This window comes from Paroedura picta, chromosome 5 (genome assembly GCF_049243985.1).
Source record: "Paroedura picta isolate Pp20150507F chromosome 5, Ppicta_v3.0, whole genome shotgun sequence".
In the NCBI taxonomy this organism is placed as follows: Eukaryota; Metazoa; Chordata; class Lepidosauria; order Squamata; family Gekkonidae; genus Paroedura; species Paroedura picta.
Window position 1 is genome coordinate 48,814,264 of NC_135373.1, and position 19,467 is coordinate 48,833,730.

Genomic DNA, 19,467 nt, shown 5'->3' on the forward strand with positions numbered 1-19,467 from the left:
AGTGCGTCTTAGCAATCCTGAGCACTTAAAGGGGGGGGGGGCTGGCACCACGTGGAGACTCTGGATGGATGCTTTGCCATGGTCCTGCAGAAAGCCCTCCGCCGCCCATCCACTTCCCTTAGGAAGTGGGAATTTCCCCCAGGTGCAGGAGCCATCTCCCGTTTCCCATAGGCAAGCTAGCTGACCTGCCTTGTTATGACTGTGTCACCAGAACAGAATGACTGTTCTGCTTGGCCATGGATGCCAGCCAAGCTGGCTTGCGTCAGGCTTTTCCAAAGCTGCACGTGTGTGAGAATACTGCTGATCCCAGTGGATCCGTCCCTGAGAGCTGCTCAGGCGAACACCAGCTTATACGCTTTGTGTCTCACATAGCTGCCTGTCAGGGATAGCAGGAGTTCAGCAAGGTGTGGATGGAGCAGAAGGATGTTTGGCAGTGCACAAGCGTGACGAGCCAGTTGCTTTGCCCTGTTAGGAAGGAACAGTAGAGGCAGCCTGCCAAACCCCCACAAAGGAGGCAGGCAAAAGATCAGCTCCCTGTTTGCAGCAGGCCATCTAACTGAACTGGTGGGTGTTTGAGAAGCCCACGTTTCTTCTGGAAGAGGCACTAGAGCAGGGGTGGCCAAACAATGTGGTGTCACCCAGAATTAGACAAACGGCTTAAGGGAGCTCTTCCGTCATGCCGAGGCAGGGATATGTGTACAAGAAAGAGAGGGTGAAACAGACAGTGGTAGTGGAGGGAGGGGGGCGGGTTGTTCACGTGAGGACCTCTTGCCCACACCCTGTCAGAAGCAGTAGCTGGCATTTCCCGTTTCAATGCAAAAGAGGGATGCAACTCCCTGACCAGATGTGACAGCAGGCAGCACGTCCAGCAAATATAAAGCCGTGTGCTCAACAGGACAGAGCCACAATCTCACATGGCCTTGGGCTGGCACTCTGACCTGCCTTCTGTCACTTGGGGCTACTTTCTCTAACGAAGGCCACCTCCAGCAGTGCTTGGCACTGGCCTGTGAATCCTCTATTCCAGGGGTAGTCAAACTGCGGCCCTCCAGGTGTCCATGGACTACAATTCCCAGGAGCCCCCTGCCAGCGTTCGCTGGCAGGGGGCTCCTGGGAATTGTAGTCCATGGACACCTGGAGGGCCGCAGTTTGACTACCCCTGCTCTATTCTGTGGACTCTTGACACATTGATCGGGCTGCAGGGATGGGTACAACAAAAACCCTCTTCTCTGTACATGGATTATAAAGCCACGCTGTGTGTGTAGCCTGTGCCACAGTATAATGGAGGAAATTGTAGGAGAAATGATTTTTGGAAACTTACAAAGAACCATAGTGCAAAAGGAAAAAAATCCTTCATGATTTGAATAGCCCCTATGTGGTTTGCGTGTGTTTTCCTTTCATATTCTTTTTTGTTTCCTTCCCCATGTAATTTACAGTGATATGTGTGACTTTTCTACTCCTCAATTCTATATACAATTAGCAGTGTGTAGCCCCTATCTGCAGACCCCAAAGTCTGTGAATGCATTTCACATGGGACACTAAGCAGATTTTTCTGAAAACTTGGGGGCATTCCCAGGGTTTATGGGAAAATCTGAACATTTTAAAATTCGAAATATTAAAAACTGTCATCTGCCCATGCACTTTGCTTCCACTGCAGCATTTTTTGAGCTGCAATGGAGCCTGACATTAGCTGAAATGGAGCCCGGCTGTCATGGCACAGAGCCCCAGGAGCTACTTCAAGCACAGCTATGTTGCCTGCAAATGCCAGAAGCTGTTCTGGGCCTGGCCCCACCAGCAGCATGCCCTGGGAGCTGCTCTATGTTCTGAGCAACTCCCATTGCTGCAAGTGGGCTCCCAGGGGAGTAGCTGAGCCTGAATATACTGGCTCAGCAGTGTGGTCAGATTACCCACCCCCCTCCGGTAGAATCCTGTTTGTCAAACCTTCTCACCCAAGAACTATACATTTGGAGTGTAGAACCAACCCGCCTGAGTTAAGTGTTCAGTAGATTTCCATTGAGGATTGGTATGTTTGGGCTTTTGGCTTGGCTGAGCCTCTTTTTGATAGTATCCCAGATGCAAAATATCAGCACAAATGGAATAAGGTAGGTAGAGTATCTCTCAAACGAAATTATGTATGCAAGTTATCCTTAGGATATTAAAATATTGTTGAGTAAATCACACAAAAGAGCACGTCCTCTAAATTTAGTGCCAAAGAGAAAAAAGGCGAGTGCTCAGATTTCCAGTTCACTGGGCATGGTCTCTGCCCCCAAGTATTTATCTTTTTTTGAAGAGAGTCTTACAGTATCGGCATGATAGTGACCCAAACCAAGGGCACCTCCTAACCTGCTCTTTGCCACTCTCTCCCCTATCCAGTACCTCCTGAAAGCCAACGACAGCCAAACCAAACAAGGACCAGACTTTCTGCAGAGCCTCATCAAGTTTTATCATGCACAACACAAGTAAGGGTGCGGGCATGAAATATCAGTCAGCTGCTTGTGTCATTTCTCTGGAGTTTTCAAAATAAGTTATTCTGTTGTCAGATTCATTGGTACGGGATATAGCAATGTCTGCTAGCTCAGTGGGCTTTTAAAGGAGTCTTAAAGTGGCGAGCATAGTTCACAAAACCTTTCTTCTGGGTCATTTCTGTGCAGAGATCCCCCCTCCCCCCCGCTATTAGACTATGTAGGAAAAAGACAGATATAAAGGAGGTGCCTGTCTTTTTTCCATACCAGAATTAATGAGTGGCAATGGCATGACGGGGATAGATGCTCCCTTCTCCTATGCCATGGCTCTGATGCTTTACCTCCCCTTCCAGCTGTTGTTTCTGTTTCTTTTGGTTTCTCCCATTGTAAGCTGCCAGCATGCTTCCCCCTTGGCAAGTAGCCACCCTCCAAATGCAGGCAATGTATGCACATGGAGAATCTACCGTTGACACGGACACTCTTACGTGCCTCTCCCCCCCCCCCCCGGTTTCAGTAGGTGCACCCAATGATGCTACTTACTGCATGCAAATTGCATGGGGTTTTAAAGGAGATAATACTGTGCATGCAGGAATCTCGTTCCTGCTTGCTTTTGGGAGCAGGTGTGCTAAGTAAACTGTTGTGTGACTGCTGGTATTTATTCAGTGGTGTAACAGAGCGGTACAACCAGTTAATGAGGAAAAGAATATTGGCCTTGGTATTCCTTGTGCCGCTTTTATGCTGTCCTTGTTTGTCCTAAAACTGCTTGCTCTGCTTGGATCTTAATTTAAGGGGAAAAGGGAATTTAGGACAACAACAGGATTACCAACTGCTGGGTGGGGCCTGGAGTTCTTGTAGAATTACAGCTGATCTCCAGAAATCAGATCCCCTGGGCTTGGAGGAATAACAGTCTCAGAGGGTGGATTCTATGAGATAACACATCCGCACTTAGCTCCCTTCCTTTGAGACTCCACCATCCTGGGGCAACACCCCACACATCTCCAGGAATTGCCCAAATTAGACTACTTCCCCCCCCTGAAAAACATGCCTCCAAGTGGGGGGGGTCGTCTTATACGCCGGATGCACTTCAGTTGGGATAGACATAGCTGCCCATAGTACTGTATTTTGAATGGAAATGTTGAGGGGTCGTCTTATACGCCCAGTCGTCTTATATGCAAATACGGTAATTGTCAACAAAGGTCTAACGGTGTGTTTTGAACAGCAGGCAGCTGAAAGGTAAATTAGATACATTGCCAAGGTAACAGGCACCCCCCCCCCCAGCATTTAATTCGGAGACCTCCTGAAGATTCCAGCAACTTGTCACAGTTACTAGTCAAATTCATAGGAGCAAGGTCCAACTCGTGATTCTATTAAAACAGTTAGTTTTTAACAGTCCCTATAACTGTCTTAGGGTCTTGTCTGGATACGTGTTTTATAGCAGTGCTAAGAATCTTAGATGCCTTTCTCTGTCTCTCTCCTCATACCTCTCTTCACTCAAAACTCAAAATCGCAACCAGTTTCTTCCAAGATGGATGGAAGGCATCCCAGAATCTGTACCCGTTCATTGAGAAGCTTGTGGCCTCCTTACATGCAGTAAGTTGCACATAAGAGATCAGTGGCAGTGCCTCGGTTATAATGGGGTTTTCAAAAATGGGGGATACTATTGTTCATGTTAACTGTGCTGCCCCCTCTAGGACAGATGAAAATTAGCATGTTAGAAGGGCCTTAAACAGCTCTTAACGTTCACCTGATGCTTGGAATGCAACTTGGACCTTTCTGTGTATAATTTTTCTGGGGAAAACTTCGTGCTTTATGTATTTACTTGATGCATTTATGTTCTCCTTTTTCTAGATAGTGCTAGTTAGACTGCTATGCTATACAGCAGAGCTTCTGAACCACAGTACTGAGGTCAAAAGGCTGAAAAAGGCTGCTATACAGCAATACTCCAAGCTAAGCCCCTTGCAATCCATAGCTTAAGACTGGAGCATCTCTGCATAAGATTGCCCTGTCAGCTTGCTGACCTTGGGCCCTTTAAGACAACAAAATACAATAGGAAAACAGAAACAAGGCAAACATTGTCTGTGAAACCATAAAACAGCAGCAAAAGCAGCATGGGGAGGGGTCGTGTCTTAGCAACAGAACATCTGCTTTGCATGCAGAAGATCCTAGATTCAGTCTGTGGCATCTCCAGTTAAAATGGTTGATATGGAAGACATCAACTTGAGACCCTGGAGAACTACTGCTATCAGAGCAGATGCAACCAACATGGATGAATCAGAGTCTGATGTGATGAAAGGCAGATAAAGCACAGCAACCTAAACAACAACAAAGTGATAAGGGCAGTTCTAATTTGGAGGCTCTTGAAACTTGGATTTTGCCTTCTGTGGGGGGCTGCATCAGGGATAGCGGTCCCCTTTCATCAGATTCTTATCTGGTCTTCCTACTTTAGCTGCATCGGGCAAAGGAAGAAGAGGTAAAGCAGCTCACACGGATCCGAGATTCCCTCCGAGGCATCTTGCAGCTGGAGAACAAAGGGGTGAGTGGGCCTGCTATTGTTGTGAGGGGCAGGAATGCAAGGAGCACCCACAAGGCAAAGTGGAACTGGAACTGTTGGACTGTGAGTGTCATTGTTTTATGCAGGTTGAACTCCAGTTTAACATTTCACTTACTGTTTCTTTCTTATGGGGGGGGGGTGTTTTGTTTGTCTCCTTCTCTTCCTCCTAGAACTTCAAGAGTGCTTTACAAGGTTCTGTTCTCCTCCATTTTATCCTTACGATGAGAATGTGAGGTAGATAGGCAGAAGGAGGAGTGTGAGTGACAGGCCTGAGAGTGTGAATGACTGAGGGGAAATCTGAACTTGGATCTCAAGACTCCTGCAGTTTTCTAAATAACAGGGATAGTCAACCTGTGGTCCTCCAGATGTCCATGGACTACAATTCCCATAAGCCCCTGCCAGCATTTGCTGGCAGTCCATGGACATCTGGAGGTCCACAGGTTGATTACCCCTGTTCTATAGACCGGTGGTCCCCAACCACTGGGCCATGGCCCGGTGCCAGGCCGCGAAGGCCCTGGCACTGGGCCGCGGCTCCCTCTCCCTGCCCCCCTCCTCAGTAAGAAACTTACCAGGCCACAAGCTTGTGGCCCGGCAAGCTTCTTACTGTGGGAGGGGGGGAGAGGGAAACAGGGCCGTGCACTTGCGTTGTGCATGTGCGGCCAGGCCGCACATGTGCAGCACTTTCGCACATGTGAAAAGGAGAGGGAAGCAGGGTGCCGCACATGCGAAAGTGCCACGCATGCGCAGCGTGTGCGGCCGGGCAATTGCCCTTGCTGCCACCGGTCCCCAGCCTCAAAAAGGTTGGGGACCACTGATATAGACCACCATACTGGCTCTCAAGACAGTCTTTAGACAGTTGCCTCCCCAAAGGGGTTTGGAGAATTGACCGTGTGTGAAGGGATCACACTACTTGTGCTTGGAATACTTTTTGATATAATGATTATGCTATCTGCTGGATTCAGGACAACCTTAACAGGAAGAATTCAGATAGTGGGTACAGCATCCATCAACACCAAGGCAATAAGCAGTATGGGACGGAGAAGTCTGGATTTCTGCACAAGAAAAGTGATGGGTAAGAACCAGAAGTGACCTTTATCCTACATTTGTAGTGTGTACCAACAAAAGAAGCCCCATTCTGGAAAGATTCTTGTATCTCACTGATTATGAAAGGTGACACCTGATGTCATCATAATCATTGGGCTGACAGTTTCAGATTTAATCAGCCATGAGGTGGAAGCGTTCCGTGCAGTTTATTGTTTAGGAGTCGGTCCTTTCCAGGTGAGGTTTAGACCAGTGGTTCTCAACTTTCATTCTGTGATCATTAACCTGTTGGCAGAGTTATGTATGCAAAGAGAGGTGGGGCACCAAGTTTATTAAAATAATAAAATAGTTTTATTATGAAGAGAAACAACTTTGTATAGAGAGAGGGGGAGTATAATACTGCACAAAGGGGCCTCAGGGCCAGAGGGCGGGGGGACCCGATCTTATACCCTGGGATTCCCCACCCGGGGGAGGAACAGGGAATCAAACCCAGCTCGCCAGATTAGAAGCTGCCACGCTTAACTACTACACCAAGGAGACACCATCACCCTCCAAGGTGGCATTTTCCATCTATGAATAGCCCCCCACTGTCAGAAAATACAGGAACCTCCTTTCCTGTAATTTGAACCCCTTACTCTTAGCCTTTATCTCTAAAGCTGCAATAAACAAGTTGGCTTTCTCTAAATCCAAAATCCTGGGGGGTTTGTCCTTAGGGTGGAGTGAGTGATATCTACTCCCCAGTGTGGGCTACCAGCCAACTGGTGGAGGAGGGGCTGTTTTCCCTAAAATCCTGAATTGCCCTTGAATCCACCTTCCACCCAGGGCACCATACAAGGCTTGTGATGAGTTATTGGTTTTGTCTGAAGGTAAATAAAGAGTACCCGGCCCTGGATAGTTCAAGGTAGCCCAGTCTCATCAGATATCGGAAACCAAGAAGGCCTGGCCCTGGTGAGACACCAGGCAAACTCTCTCTTATCTCCTGCCTTGAAAACCAAATGGGATCTCCATAAATCAGCTGTGACTTGAGGGCAACCCCCCCCCAAAAAAAAAAAACTGGAGTCCCTTCAAGTGTGGGGCCAGTTACAGTGGTCTGATCTTGGAGAAAGCAGGATCCAAGCAGATTCCTGACGGCAGAGTTTCCCAACTGATGCATCTCAGAGGGACCTCGTTGATTTAGTTATTGAAATCTTTATCTCCTTTTTCATTTCCAATTTGAGTTTTGAAAGTAGCTAACAAAGCTTATCAAAGAACAGACAAAGCAGAATTCTGTTGACTGCTGCTGTGTGGGGGTGGGAGCTGGAAGGAACGCCTTTATTGACATGCTATTTTAATTGCAGCTTTACAGCTTTAAATGGCTTACAGATCCAAATGACTGTAGCATAAATAATGTCATATTTTTTGTATCTTTGAAGTTACTGAGCCTAGGAAGAGCTGTATATCTTTATACAGCATTGTTTTTTGGGTCTGTTTCCTCTTTCAAACTTGGGGTTCTTCTGTAATCTGTCACTTCAGCCCTGCTGAAATTTCCCATGAGTAGGATTTCCACATGTGAAGCACAACTTTCTCACTTTCCCGCTGCTTGCTGCAGGCCAGATGTCACCCCGTGCTGCTCCTCTGGGTCAGGGCTGGAGGAGGGTTGCTGTGGGAAGGAAACAGGAAAAAAAAATCTTCCCCCACCCTTTGTATAAGTGGATCTATTCTGTATCCAGCATAACATATGCACATGCATCATTTATATCAGGGATGGCCAAATTGTGGTTCTCCAGATGTTCATGGGCTACAATTATAATTCCTACACCTGATATATACATACACACACTCTTCTCCTCTCCATTTGCTTAAGGGTGCTCCGCCCATAGATAATGACAAGGTCCTTAAAGGGGAGACACTGCTGTTGCAGTCTGTGGCCTCTGGTGGGGAGGCAGTCCATGGTGCAAAGGGCCAACCTTTCTTTTTGTGGTCCTAGGATTCGGAAAGTGTGGCAGAAGAGAAAATGTGGCGTGAAGTATGGCTATCTTACCATCTCTCACAGCACGGTAAGCAGGGGTTGACTAGGGGGTAGGGGTCCAAAGAATTCTCCAAATTTCCCTAGCTGACTTGGAATTCTTCAGGACATAAGAAGAGCCCTGCTCAGACCAGCAACCTGTTTCCCCACACTGGTCAGAAGAGGACTTTGGAAGGCCCATGTGCCATGGCACAGAGGCTGACCTCCTTAGGGTTATCAGCTCCGGGTTAGGAAAAACCTGTAGACTTTAGGGGTGGAGCCTACAGAGGGCGGAGTTTGGTGGGGGGAAGGACATCAGTGGGGAATAATACCATACAGTCCACCTTCTAAGCAGCCATTTTCTCCAGGGGACCTGATCTCTGTTGCCTGGAGAGTAGTTGTATTCAGGGGATCCTGTGGTCCACCTGGAAGTCAGTATCTGTACATCTCCCCTTGTTGCTGCCCTCCAGTGTTCAGAGGTAGACTGGCTCAAAACATAGAGTCTCTGGTTAGGTTTTTGGCTGGTAACCATTGATGAACCAGTTAGATCCCCTGGCACCCATTACTGTCTCATGTGGCAGGGAGTTCCACAAGTTAATTGTGCATTGCAAGAAGATGTACGGCCTTTTGTCTATCTTGAGTCCATATTGGATCTCTCAGGTTGCTGACTTCAGCTTGAGATATTCCTGGCTACTTGGAGGTAGTCCCTGGAGTTTAGGAAGAGGAAGGAGCACAGTAGAGAAGCAATGCCATAAGGACCACCCTCCAGACTCTCAGGGGAGCTGATGTCTGTGGTTGGGAGATCAGTTGTAATTCCAGAAGAATTCCCTACTTGGGTTGGCACCCTAGAAATTCCTTTTGCTGATTTGTGCATATACTGAAGGTGTACATAATAATGTGCATGCAGATAGCACACATTGAGAGGATCTGTGCATGATTGTCTGGGTCCTGACACATCTGGCTGTAATGTTTGAAGAAGGCCTGTGTACAAGGTGCCACTTTCTAGCATGGGCTAGCCCACCAGATGAAGATTCCATTTTCTGTTTCTCTATTTTCCACTCTAATCTTCTGTCATCCTACTAAAATCTTTTGACTGGGTCTGATCTTGGCAGGGAGTTTGGATGGGTCTCCTCTCCTCTGTTCATTTGAACTCTCAGAATTGGGCCTGTTCCTCTGTTCTCATGTGAATGTTGTGAGAATGAGCGCTGTGCAGTTATGTTTAGCAGACTCCAGCCAAGTGAAAGGCAGGAATACGCTTAGGAGTTATGGACTCGGGCAGCTTGGCAGTTGTCTGACTTTATGGCAGTGGTCAAAGGCCTTTCCAGTTCCTATATTTTAAAAGGCCTGGGAAAAGAGAAATTCATGAAAACTCTGTAAAGATGCCAGGTTGTGATTGCCTTCTGGTGGCCTGAATAATTTAAAATAATGTTTTATTAATGTCTCCTTCTTTCTTCCCCCCCCCACCTACTTATCTACCTACCTTCCTAGAAGGCTTGTTGTTGTTAGTTGTGAAGTCGTGTCCGACCCATCGCGACCCCATGGACAATGATCCTCCAGGCCTTCCTGTCCTCTACCATTCCCCGGAGTCCATTTAAGTTTGCACCTACTGCTTCAGTGACTCCGTCCAGCCACCTCATTCTCTGTCGTCCCCTTCTTCTTTTGCCCTCGATCACTCCCAGCATTAGGCTCTCCTCCAGGGAGTCCTTCCTTCTCATGAGGTGGCCAAAGTATTTAAGTTTGATCTTCAGGATCTGGCCTTCTAAGGAGCAGTCAGGGCTGATCTCCTCTAGGACTGACCGGTTTATTCGCCTTGCAGTCCAAGGGACTCAATATGCTTAGAAGGCTACATTGTAGCTAAGAAATACAAATTGCTAAAAGGCTGAGGGAAAGAGCTTTGTTATCCCTTATTCCCTCTGCTGGAGAGGGATTTGCAACTGAAAGGCCAAGCACCTCTGCTGGTCTATGAGATGCAGAATTCAAGCAGCCTCGTTGGCATTCAGGCGAAGGGCTGAGTGGGCCACCTGGAAAACAGGTTAGATATCACCTGTCCGTTCCAGAACTTACTCAACAGTAGCTCATAGTCCCCTTCTAGAGATCGAGAATCCCCATGGACTCCTAAGAGAAAAGATGTTTTCTTAAAATACACACTTTCCCTTTTAAAATATGAATAACAAAGGGGCCAGAGCAAGGTTTTGATGAGCAAAACTGAGCAACAGTCGTTCCTGCACAGATGCAAGTCAAGCTAAGTCCACACCAATCTGAGCTGCTCCTTTTGCATTTCTCTTTTACAGGTTGATGGAAATTCCTCCCTGACAGGGAAGGACCAAGGGAGCCTGATGACATGGAATAAAATGCATGTCTGAATTCTTAAATTAATTTCTGGCTCTTGTTTCTGCCCCAAAGGGCTTTTTACCATGAAGCTAGACTCTGGCGGATGTGTGACCTATATTAGAGTTCTCTCCCTTCCTTGTCTCCTTCACAGATCAATCGGCCTCCTGTCAAGCTAAACCTCTTGACCTGCCAAGTGAGGCCAATCCCAGAAGATAAAAAATCCTTTGACCTTGTGACCCGTAAGTCAAGGACTTGCCACAGTGCCTAACATTGTTGTCCCAATACCAGCAGGGGGATTGTACAATGTTGCTCTTAGTATATTTCTTTAAAACATAGCCTTCCTTTTGAAGTGCCCTGACTTGGATAGCCAGCACTAGCCTGATCTTGTTCGATGTCAAAAGATGAACAGGCTCAGTTAGTGTCGGAATGAGAGGCCGCTAAGGAAGACCAGAATTGTGACACAGAGGCAGGCCATGGCAAGCTACCTCAATGTCTCTTGCCTTGAAAAACCCACTAGGGGTCAAGATTAAGTCAGCTGTGCCTTGATGGCTAAAAAACCCTTTTAAAGTAGGAACAGTTGGGCATGGATGGAAACATCTTTTAGTTGTGGGAAATCTCTTGTTTTAAATGATCTCTGAGTGGTATCGTGGAACTGGTGAAAATTGTTTAAAATGGGAATTATTTATCTCAGCTCTCTGTAGGATTACCAAGTTCAAAACCAGGATTCCTTTCACCTCTTTGGCATGGGTGTGGGTGTGTGAAGGGGAATCCTCCTCAGACCTATCCAAGGCAGTGTTTATGCCAATTAAACTTATCTCTAAGAGGACCAGTAGGTGGCAGACCTTCCTCAGAAAGCCCTTCTGCTCCAGACAAGACTTGCTCAGCCAGCTCTTTCATGGTTCTTTAGTAAAAGGCAAAAGATTTATGTGATCTGAAGAGAAACCAGAGTATTTTCATGGTTCTTTAGTGAATGCCTTTTTCTTCAGACCAAGGTTGGATGAAGTCTTCCCATTAGTTTACACAGGAGGAAGTTTAGCCCAATAAGTTCTCTAGTTTTCCATCTGGAGCTTGACTTCGGCAAGACTGGAGAAGATCTGCCTCCTGCTGGTCCTCTTGGGCAGGGGTAGTCAACCTGTGGTCCTCCAGATGTCCATGGCCTACAATTCCCATGAGCCCCTGCCAGCAAACACCCCTGCTCTTGGGGATCATTTTAATCTGCATAAACCCTGCCTTAGAGCAAGTAGGAGGCGTTACCCAGAGGATGATGACTTCACCCCCGCTGAGGAGAAGAAATTTTCACAGGTTGCCAATGTAAGTCCAAGCAAAAAGCCTGAAATAAAGTAGCTGATGGGCATGATCAAGTGGATGTTAATGGGTTAAACATCTCCCTTTTCTGCACATTCCCCAAGTAAACTGAAACTGCACCGGCTAAGCTGTTCCTCTTACAGCCTCAATTTCCATTTTATAAGAAGGAATGTACATTCATTCCAGGTGCATATGCTTGACATTTAATAGGGAAGGAGGACTAAGAGACTGTCTCAGGGGCCTTGCAGTGTAGGTGAGCTTTGAAGAAAGATTTCAAGGTGACATTGTGCCTGTTTTGGGGGGTGGACACTCACAAGCATAAAGGGCAGCAACAGAGAAAGGGTGAAGTCATTTGGAGGAGCAAGAGACCTTTTGGCTTGCTGAGGATGACCAGTCATGGACAAGGGTGTGTCAGGATATGACTGGAGAGAGATTGGGGCAAGAAGGTCATGGAGGACTTTGAAACTTTTGGACAAGGAGTTTGAGAGCAGAGAGGACATGACTGGTATAAGGTCAGAATTATAGATGCCTGCTTCTTCATTAAGTTTATGCAGAATTGTTTTTGTGAGGATATTGTAGGTGACCCATCTCTTTCTCTTATCGTAGATAACCGGACTTATCACTTCCAAGCTGAGGATGAGCAGGAGTGCATCATGTATTTATTTATTTGTTATTTAAAACTATAATGTTGTTGCTGCTGTTATAGTTATGAGTGTCTCTAGTGCATTTTTGTCCCATTCCTTCTCCAAGGGTGTCATCTATCTATAATAATATGCAACAATAATGACTTTATTGTTAAATTCTCCCTTCCTGGTTGGCTCAGTTGTTTTGTCTTAATTTTATCCAAGGTAGCCTTTCTCATTTTTTTAACCATTGAGAACCCCCTGAAACATTCTTCAGGCTTCGAGGAACCCCAGAAGTGGTGTGATTGTGCAGAACATGTTTGGGAAGCATAGCTGTGTCCATACTCACTCGGGGCCTCTTCCTTTCCCATCCCCTCCAGGTCCACCATTGGCCAATTGTGGGGGGGGGGGTCAACATGACCATATATGGTCATATCACCTGATAAATGCTTAACAAATATTTATATAATTAACTCCCACCCATTTGGGAAACCCTTCCAGAGCCATCAATAACTCCAAGGAGTCATGAAAGCCTGATCCAAGGTAATTGTTGGCCCAAGGTCACCCAGGAATCTGTGTGGCAGAATGGGGGACTGGAACCCTGCGTCTCCCAGAGCCTAGTTTGAGACTCACTATCACACTTCACTTGCGGACTTTAAAGCTTCTAATGGAAATTTCCCAAGGATAAACCCATCGCGTGAATGGTTATCAGGGACGGTTTTCTGAGACTGAAGTCATACAGACATTAGTGTAAACCTCCCAATTATGTCACTATGAAATCCACATTTCCCTTCCTTACAGTGCGATCCCTTCCTGCCTACCCTTGCTGCTTGGATTGCTTATTGGGCTTGTCTTTCCCAGGTGGGTCTCTGTACTCCAAAATAGCAAGGATGAGGCTCTCAGCAATGCTTTCAAGATGGACCCAGGAGGCTGCATGTCTTCTGCTGGGGGATTGATGGATAGTGGCTTACAGGAACTTACTCAGTTTGTTATTACTGAGGTGAAGAACATGCCAGGGAACAGGCAATGTTGTGACTGCGGAGCCCCAGGTAGGTTCAGAAGCACTGAGTGCTCTTCACTGTGGTATGAACTTGCTGATATAGCTCCTTAAATGCCTTGCATGAAGTCAGGGCATTTTGACAGGTTTTACATTTGCAGTCTGATGTTCACTCAGCTAGTGAAACACCACTTTGAGCATTATTCAGAACTGACCAGAGGTTTGCTTGCTCTCCCCTACCCCCATATAGGGTTGCCAGCTCTGCACAGGCAAATATCGAAACATTAGGGGAATGCTGTGCCTGGGAAGGATGGAATTTCAGAGTATGTGATATCTAATTCACTATAATGTTCTAGGAATTTTCCCCAGTCTCTATAGAAATGACCATAGAGATGCAAGGATTTGTAGAGCATCATTTGGAAGTGACATTGCATTCTCCAGCCCTCTTTGCAGAAGCAATGTCACTTCCCGGCAATGCTCTAGAAATCCCTCTAGTCTCTGTGGTCTTTACCATAGAGAATGGTGATGCTCTAGGAATTTCTCCACAGACTACCCACCCCCCTTTTCCATTTTTTCTCCTGTTCTTCAAGTCAGTGAGAAAATGGGGCCAAGTGTGAGCATTTGTCATTACAGAGAGGGAAGTGACAAGCCTGCCCCCATCTCAAACCACCATGAAGGGGGAAAAACTACATTAGGATACATCCTTTCTGTTCAGATAAGGATTTACATGCTGTCTATTAGGATCATAGCTCAAGGGCAAATTCACACATTAGAAAATCTTTGTGAGTATCTTGAGAACTGTGGATCAGACATGTGCTTGGGAGTTCAAAGTAGAAATTGATACACTAAGAGCTAGGTAATACATAGAATAGTGAGAGTTTACACTCCTGTTCACTCTGTAAAAGCACCCATCTCTGTTTCATTATGCTATAGTCTTAATTAATTTAGGTCATTTCTGCAGTTGTTATTTGCCGGTGCATTCTCGCTGCATTGAATCCTGGATGCCAGTCCTGATTTTGCGCCTCACATTCTACATTTGTGGTTCTCTCCAGCACCATCTGGGAGTCTGTTTGCTTGCATTTTATACTTTTGTTGGGAGAATCAATGTTCCTAGCTCCTGCCTCGCCTCCCTTCCCTTAAAAAAAAACAAAAACAATCCAAGCAGGTGCAATAACATAATGGCATCCTAAAGCAATAAAAACGGGAAAATGCCCCCTTTCACTCCTCACTTGTCTTACTCTCATTGCCAGCCCCCCTCCCTTCCTCATTCCATGGGAAAGGTGCCCAAATGCTCCTCTTTTCCATATGCTGTGTGGCTCATTAAGCCCCCCCCCCAGCCTTCTCAAGAGCAATGCAAATTCAAAGACAGCTTGGGAAAAATGGTGCCTGCTTGTACCTTTGTTTTAAGAGCGCCACTTCAGGCAACCATTCTGTTCCGTCAAGTTCTTCCCCCTTCACCCCTCCCCCCGATATAATGCATGTTATTATATAAAACAGAAAACAAATAAAAACCTCTGTGATTTTGTTAGGATGCTCCTATGTTGTAAAAAAGAAAGCATTATTTGTACTTGGAGAAAGCCGAGGGAGGCTAATGGATGAAATTAGCAAGGTTCCTAGCCTCCCTGTCTGGAATTGACCAAGGCTCCATTTCCCTGCATGAAATCTACATAGTGTGTTCTTTTGAATGTTCAATCTGGCTGGATGGTGAGATGGGTAGGGTATGTGTATCGTGGCCTTGTGCTACCTGGAACTACATTTTGATGCAATCATGTTCAATTAAAAAAAAATACAGCAGGGAAGGGAAGAGGCACAGAATTGATTGGATCTCAAATGTCATCATTTTGAAGTGGGAAATAGTGTCAGAAGCCAATGCAATTTTTGAGCTTCTGCTTTAAAGTAAAGGTAAAGGTATCCCCTGTGCAAGCACCGAGTCATGTCTGACCCTTGGGGTGACGCCCTCTAGCGTTTTCATGGCAGATTCAATACAGGGTGGTTTGCCAGTGCCTTCCCCAGTCATTACCGTTTTAAAGCTTCTGCTTTAGGTCACTGCAAATTCCCTCCCAAGGAATTTTCTTGGGATTCACAAAAAGTGTAGCAAATAGGGAACGTGTTAATCATGGCACGAGACTTGTGAGATTATTGTGTGAAAGTAATGCAATTCTGGGGAGCTTCATGACTGCTGCCACAATTTTTAGTGACTGTTGAAACGCTCTTAATCATCATAATGTGCAAACCAGCCCTTGCTTCTTCTACAAATCTCTTTGACCTGTCAAGGCTATAAAGCAGAGTGTCCCATTTGCTGCGGGGGAGGGGGGCTTCTGCATGGGAGGTGAGTTGAAAAGAGAAGGAAATGTCACTTGTACAACACCATTGAGTGCATTGAGTGTTTCCTTGCAGATCCCACCTGGCTTTCCACCAACCTTGGCATCCTGACGTGTATTGAGTGCTCAGGAATCCATCGTGAGTTGGGGGTCCACTACTCCCGCATCCAATCCCTGACCTTAGACGTGCTCTCCACTTCGGAATTACTGGTGAGCATTTTATCTGTGAACTGGTGTGTGTGTGTGTGGGGGGGGGGGTTTCATTAACCTTGTGGTTCATTACATTTTAAATGTGATGGTTTTCCAAGAGGGACAGTTCTTATGTAAGGGGAAAGCATCTATTGACAGTTATTGTCATGTAAAGATAATTTCATGTCTACAATTTGATTGTCAGTATTCCATATTTTTCCCCCCTATTTTTAAATTCAGAGAGGCATGTTGGTTTACTTACTTCCCTTGTAAAAGCTGAGCGTAGTTTATCAATACTGTTAGCCATAGACCTCAACAATTTTTGAGACACTTTCTGCTGCTAATAAATTATAAGCTGGACTACAATTAGTCACAAGAGCATCTGTCTGTAAATTAGTGTGAGAGATTTGAGAACTCTGAGCAGTCAACCTATAATTTTCTGTCTGGACTCCTGTTGATCTTACTGCTGGAGCAGTGCTAGTTGAGTCCACTGTGTCCTCCAGTGCATAGTTTATAAATGCATCAAGACTATTTTTATCTCTAGGACTGTCTTCAAAATAGTTGGCTCCTCCCTCACTGCTGTTGAATTTAGATGGAGCTGGAGTGTCAGGGTCTTGAGCAGTATATTTATTACTAGTTGGAACGTTCTATAAATAATCAATTTTCTGCTGCTTAGGAAGGGAGACCTCAACTTTAGAAGCAATTTAGGTGTTTGTGACCCATTTAAAAAAAATAAATATAAAAGGTGATATAAATAAATAAAAGATTATATGCTGAACTATCCCCCCTGCCCCCACATACACAGAAGACTCTTCAAATTAGCCTGAACAGCTATTGGTTACAACTAAGAAATCAACTACCTGACTTCTTTCCACAGGTTAACAAGCTACCTGAGCAAGCTAGCTACTTAACACACTTAACAGCCGTAAAAGCCGAAAAACAGATAAAAACAGGCTCACTGTCATACATATATGCAAATATATACATATATCTATATATTCCATCTGAATTACTTAAACTTGACACAGACTGGCTAGCTTCCTTCCTGGCATCATTATTTACTGAGTCTGGAGAAAATGTGTAAATGCCCGATACTTGGAAATTGGAAATTATAGTTCAATTTTTCAAAAAGGAAGAAAAGACGATCCAGCTATCTATTGCTCTACAAGATTATAGGTGAATTTATGCTAGCCATTTAGCTATTAGCCAGCAGGCTGGAAATATGGATGGAGCACACCAATATCTTGAACAGTGCAATATATGAATTTAAGAAAAAAACCTTCCTGCTTGCATCATTACTTCACTTTATCTTTTCAAGTGAATAAATATACAGGCGGTGCAGGCGGTGTGCTTTTCTCTTCATTTATTGATCTCTGTGGTTCTTTTTAAAGTGGGTAGCCATTCATCCTTGTGATTAAAAAGTAAGGAGAATGGCACGGCAACAATTAATTTCCCCCTGAAAACTGGACTATTGAACAAATAAGTTGATGAGACAAAATAACATAATCAACGGCACTGTTCTTTGACAAAAATATTAGTATATTTTGCAGTCTCATCTAATTATTGACTACTAGATCAAGTCTTGACTACTACAAGACTAGAACATATAGGAAATTTGTAAGACATACTCCCGCATAATTTATCTTTGAATCATAGGATTTGCATACAGACAAGAAATATTTAGCGTGTGGCCATCCCAAGGTCTAGATTTCTAAAGTGCATTATTTGAGCTGCCCAGTCTAATCCCCTCCTATTATTATTTGAGCTTCTGGATAGTTTTCCATGACCTCAGAGACACAATATGAGAGACCCAACTGAATTTGCGTTATCTCTTAGCTGGAGGCTTTTAAACATTTATTATCAAATAAGTATAGCTGCAGGTTTTAGATGAGAGCCATGGAAAAGGGAGGGGAAAATTTAACCAGGTAATTTGTGCTCTATTTTTTAATGATATCAAAATAGCTAGACCTGCTGAAGCCTGACCATGTTGGTTACATCACACAGCTGGAACTGAATCTGTAGGAAAATTGGAGGCTACTCTTCAGGTTTCTTGCAGAAGAATAACATTGGCTTTTATAGGAACAGTAAGTTTTTGGTGGGGTCGAGATTTAGCTCTTATCCTGATATCATAGTTCTTTTATTTCTGGTATTTCATTTTTTACTTTTACACCGTTTTTAAAAAGTGGCACTCTAGGGTAAGGAAATAAACGTGCTTCATTGATGGCCAATCAAGGAAGAAGATATACTGAGTTTGCTGGTGGAGTGGACATTTCTTTCCTCCCACTGCATCTCAGCAATCATCCATGAAATGCTGCTTCTGGAGAACAAGAGACCTCAAGGCATAACATGAAGTATAGGTGCCTGTAGCACAAAGGTGGAAATGAAGTGAATTGCCAATTTTAGTTTGGCTCCAGTCCACCTCGATGACATTCTCAATATTCTTTTTCTTCTCTAGGTAGCCTCATTTTATAGGAAAACCAGACAGATGAAATCTGGGTCAAAAGCTGAGCATGTGCTTTGCACAGGGGTTCAGTTCCTGGCACCTCCAATTAAAAAAAGATTTTAGCCACCCTCCAAGATTTTCCCTTGAAGTCAGAGAAGATTGTACTGTGGAAGATGAGCCAATATTCTGGCTTGGTACAAAGCAACTTCATGTATTCATGAATACTCTGCCTTCTGGCTGGGTGACCCTAGTGGCTTATAGATGCATACTGTTTTTCAGGAATCTGCCTCCAGCTTCCTCCTAGATTGTACTTGTAGGAACTGCCAGTCAATGGGCATGGTGCTCTTTTCCTGTTACTAGTATGGCAGTAAACCAGAGGTCAGCAGCTATCTAGCTAGCAATGACATCCTGTTTTCCTTGACCTAGTCCAGTGGTTACCTATGGGGGGAAAAACCCTTTATCTATGGATTTCCTTAACCCCTTTACAGGGGCTGATTTCTCCCGTAATTACACACTGCTCCTCCCTTCTTTTTTCCACAGCTCGCAATCAGCATTGGAAATGCCAAATTTAACGAAGTCATGGAGGCCACGTTGCTGGCACAAGGCACCCAGAAACCCTCCTCAAGCAGTGATATGTGAGTAAAAATTGAGAACTGTGCAAAAAGAGAGCATGGAAAGGGTCCGATTGGGTTGGATGAGAAGCCCTGCTACATGGTAGGAAGAGGGAAATGGTGTCTTTCTTTGCTGGGGAGCACCCTCATCCTACAGATTGTCTGGAAAATCCACTGGTCATTCGCTGCCACTGCTCAGGACCTCTAGAGCAGGGGTAGTCAACCTGTGGTCCTCCAGATGTTTGCTGGCAGGGGCTCATGGGAATTGTAGTCCATGAACATCTGGAGGACCACAGGTTGACTACTCCTGATCTAGATTGACCTGTTGAGAAGGCACCCTTCCGGTGCAGTGCCAGAACAATCACAAAGCGACAGGGTAGAAACCCCAGAAAGGCATGCAGCAACAACAGGACAGGAAGGCTTAAATGAATAGCAGTACAGTTGAACTAGCTAAGTGAAATACACATGCCAAGCTAAACAGCGGGTTCCTCAGAGCATGCGCAGACTTTCCTGCAGTAACCAGAGGCTGAAGAGATCGTTAGCTGGCCCAATAAATCTTCAGTTTCCACTTTAGAAAAACGGAAGATAAGGGGGTATTCCAAATGTCCAGAT

General features: G+C 45.2%; 1 protein-coding gene across 2 annotated transcripts in view; it reads left to right on the plus strand.

Annotated features, from left to right (window-relative positions):
- The window catches only part of ASAP3 (ArfGAP with SH3 domain, ankyrin repeat and PH domain 3), a 61,359-nt gene that overhangs the window by 26,801 nt on the left and 15,091 nt on the right, over nucleotides 1-19,467 (plus strand). For both annotated transcript variants that reach the window (XM_077337802.1, XM_077337803.1), the window contains exons 7-16: nucleotides 2,371-2,456; nucleotides 3,974-4,049; nucleotides 4,906-4,992; nucleotides 5,973-6,082; nucleotides 8,018-8,087; nucleotides 10,518-10,605; nucleotides 12,278-12,326; nucleotides 13,156-13,343; nucleotides 15,689-15,822; nucleotides 18,785-18,879. In XM_077337802.1, coding sequence (XP_077193917.1) covers nucleotides 2,371-2,456; nucleotides 3,974-4,049; nucleotides 4,906-4,992; nucleotides 5,973-6,082; nucleotides 8,018-8,087; nucleotides 10,518-10,605; nucleotides 12,278-12,326; nucleotides 13,156-13,343; nucleotides 15,689-15,822; nucleotides 18,785-18,879 — 983 coding nt within the window. The remainder of the gene's footprint in view (nucleotides 1-2,370; nucleotides 2,457-3,973; nucleotides 4,050-4,905; nucleotides 4,993-5,972; nucleotides 6,083-8,017; nucleotides 8,088-10,517; nucleotides 10,606-12,277; nucleotides 12,327-13,155; nucleotides 13,344-15,688; nucleotides 15,823-18,784; nucleotides 18,880-19,467) is intronic.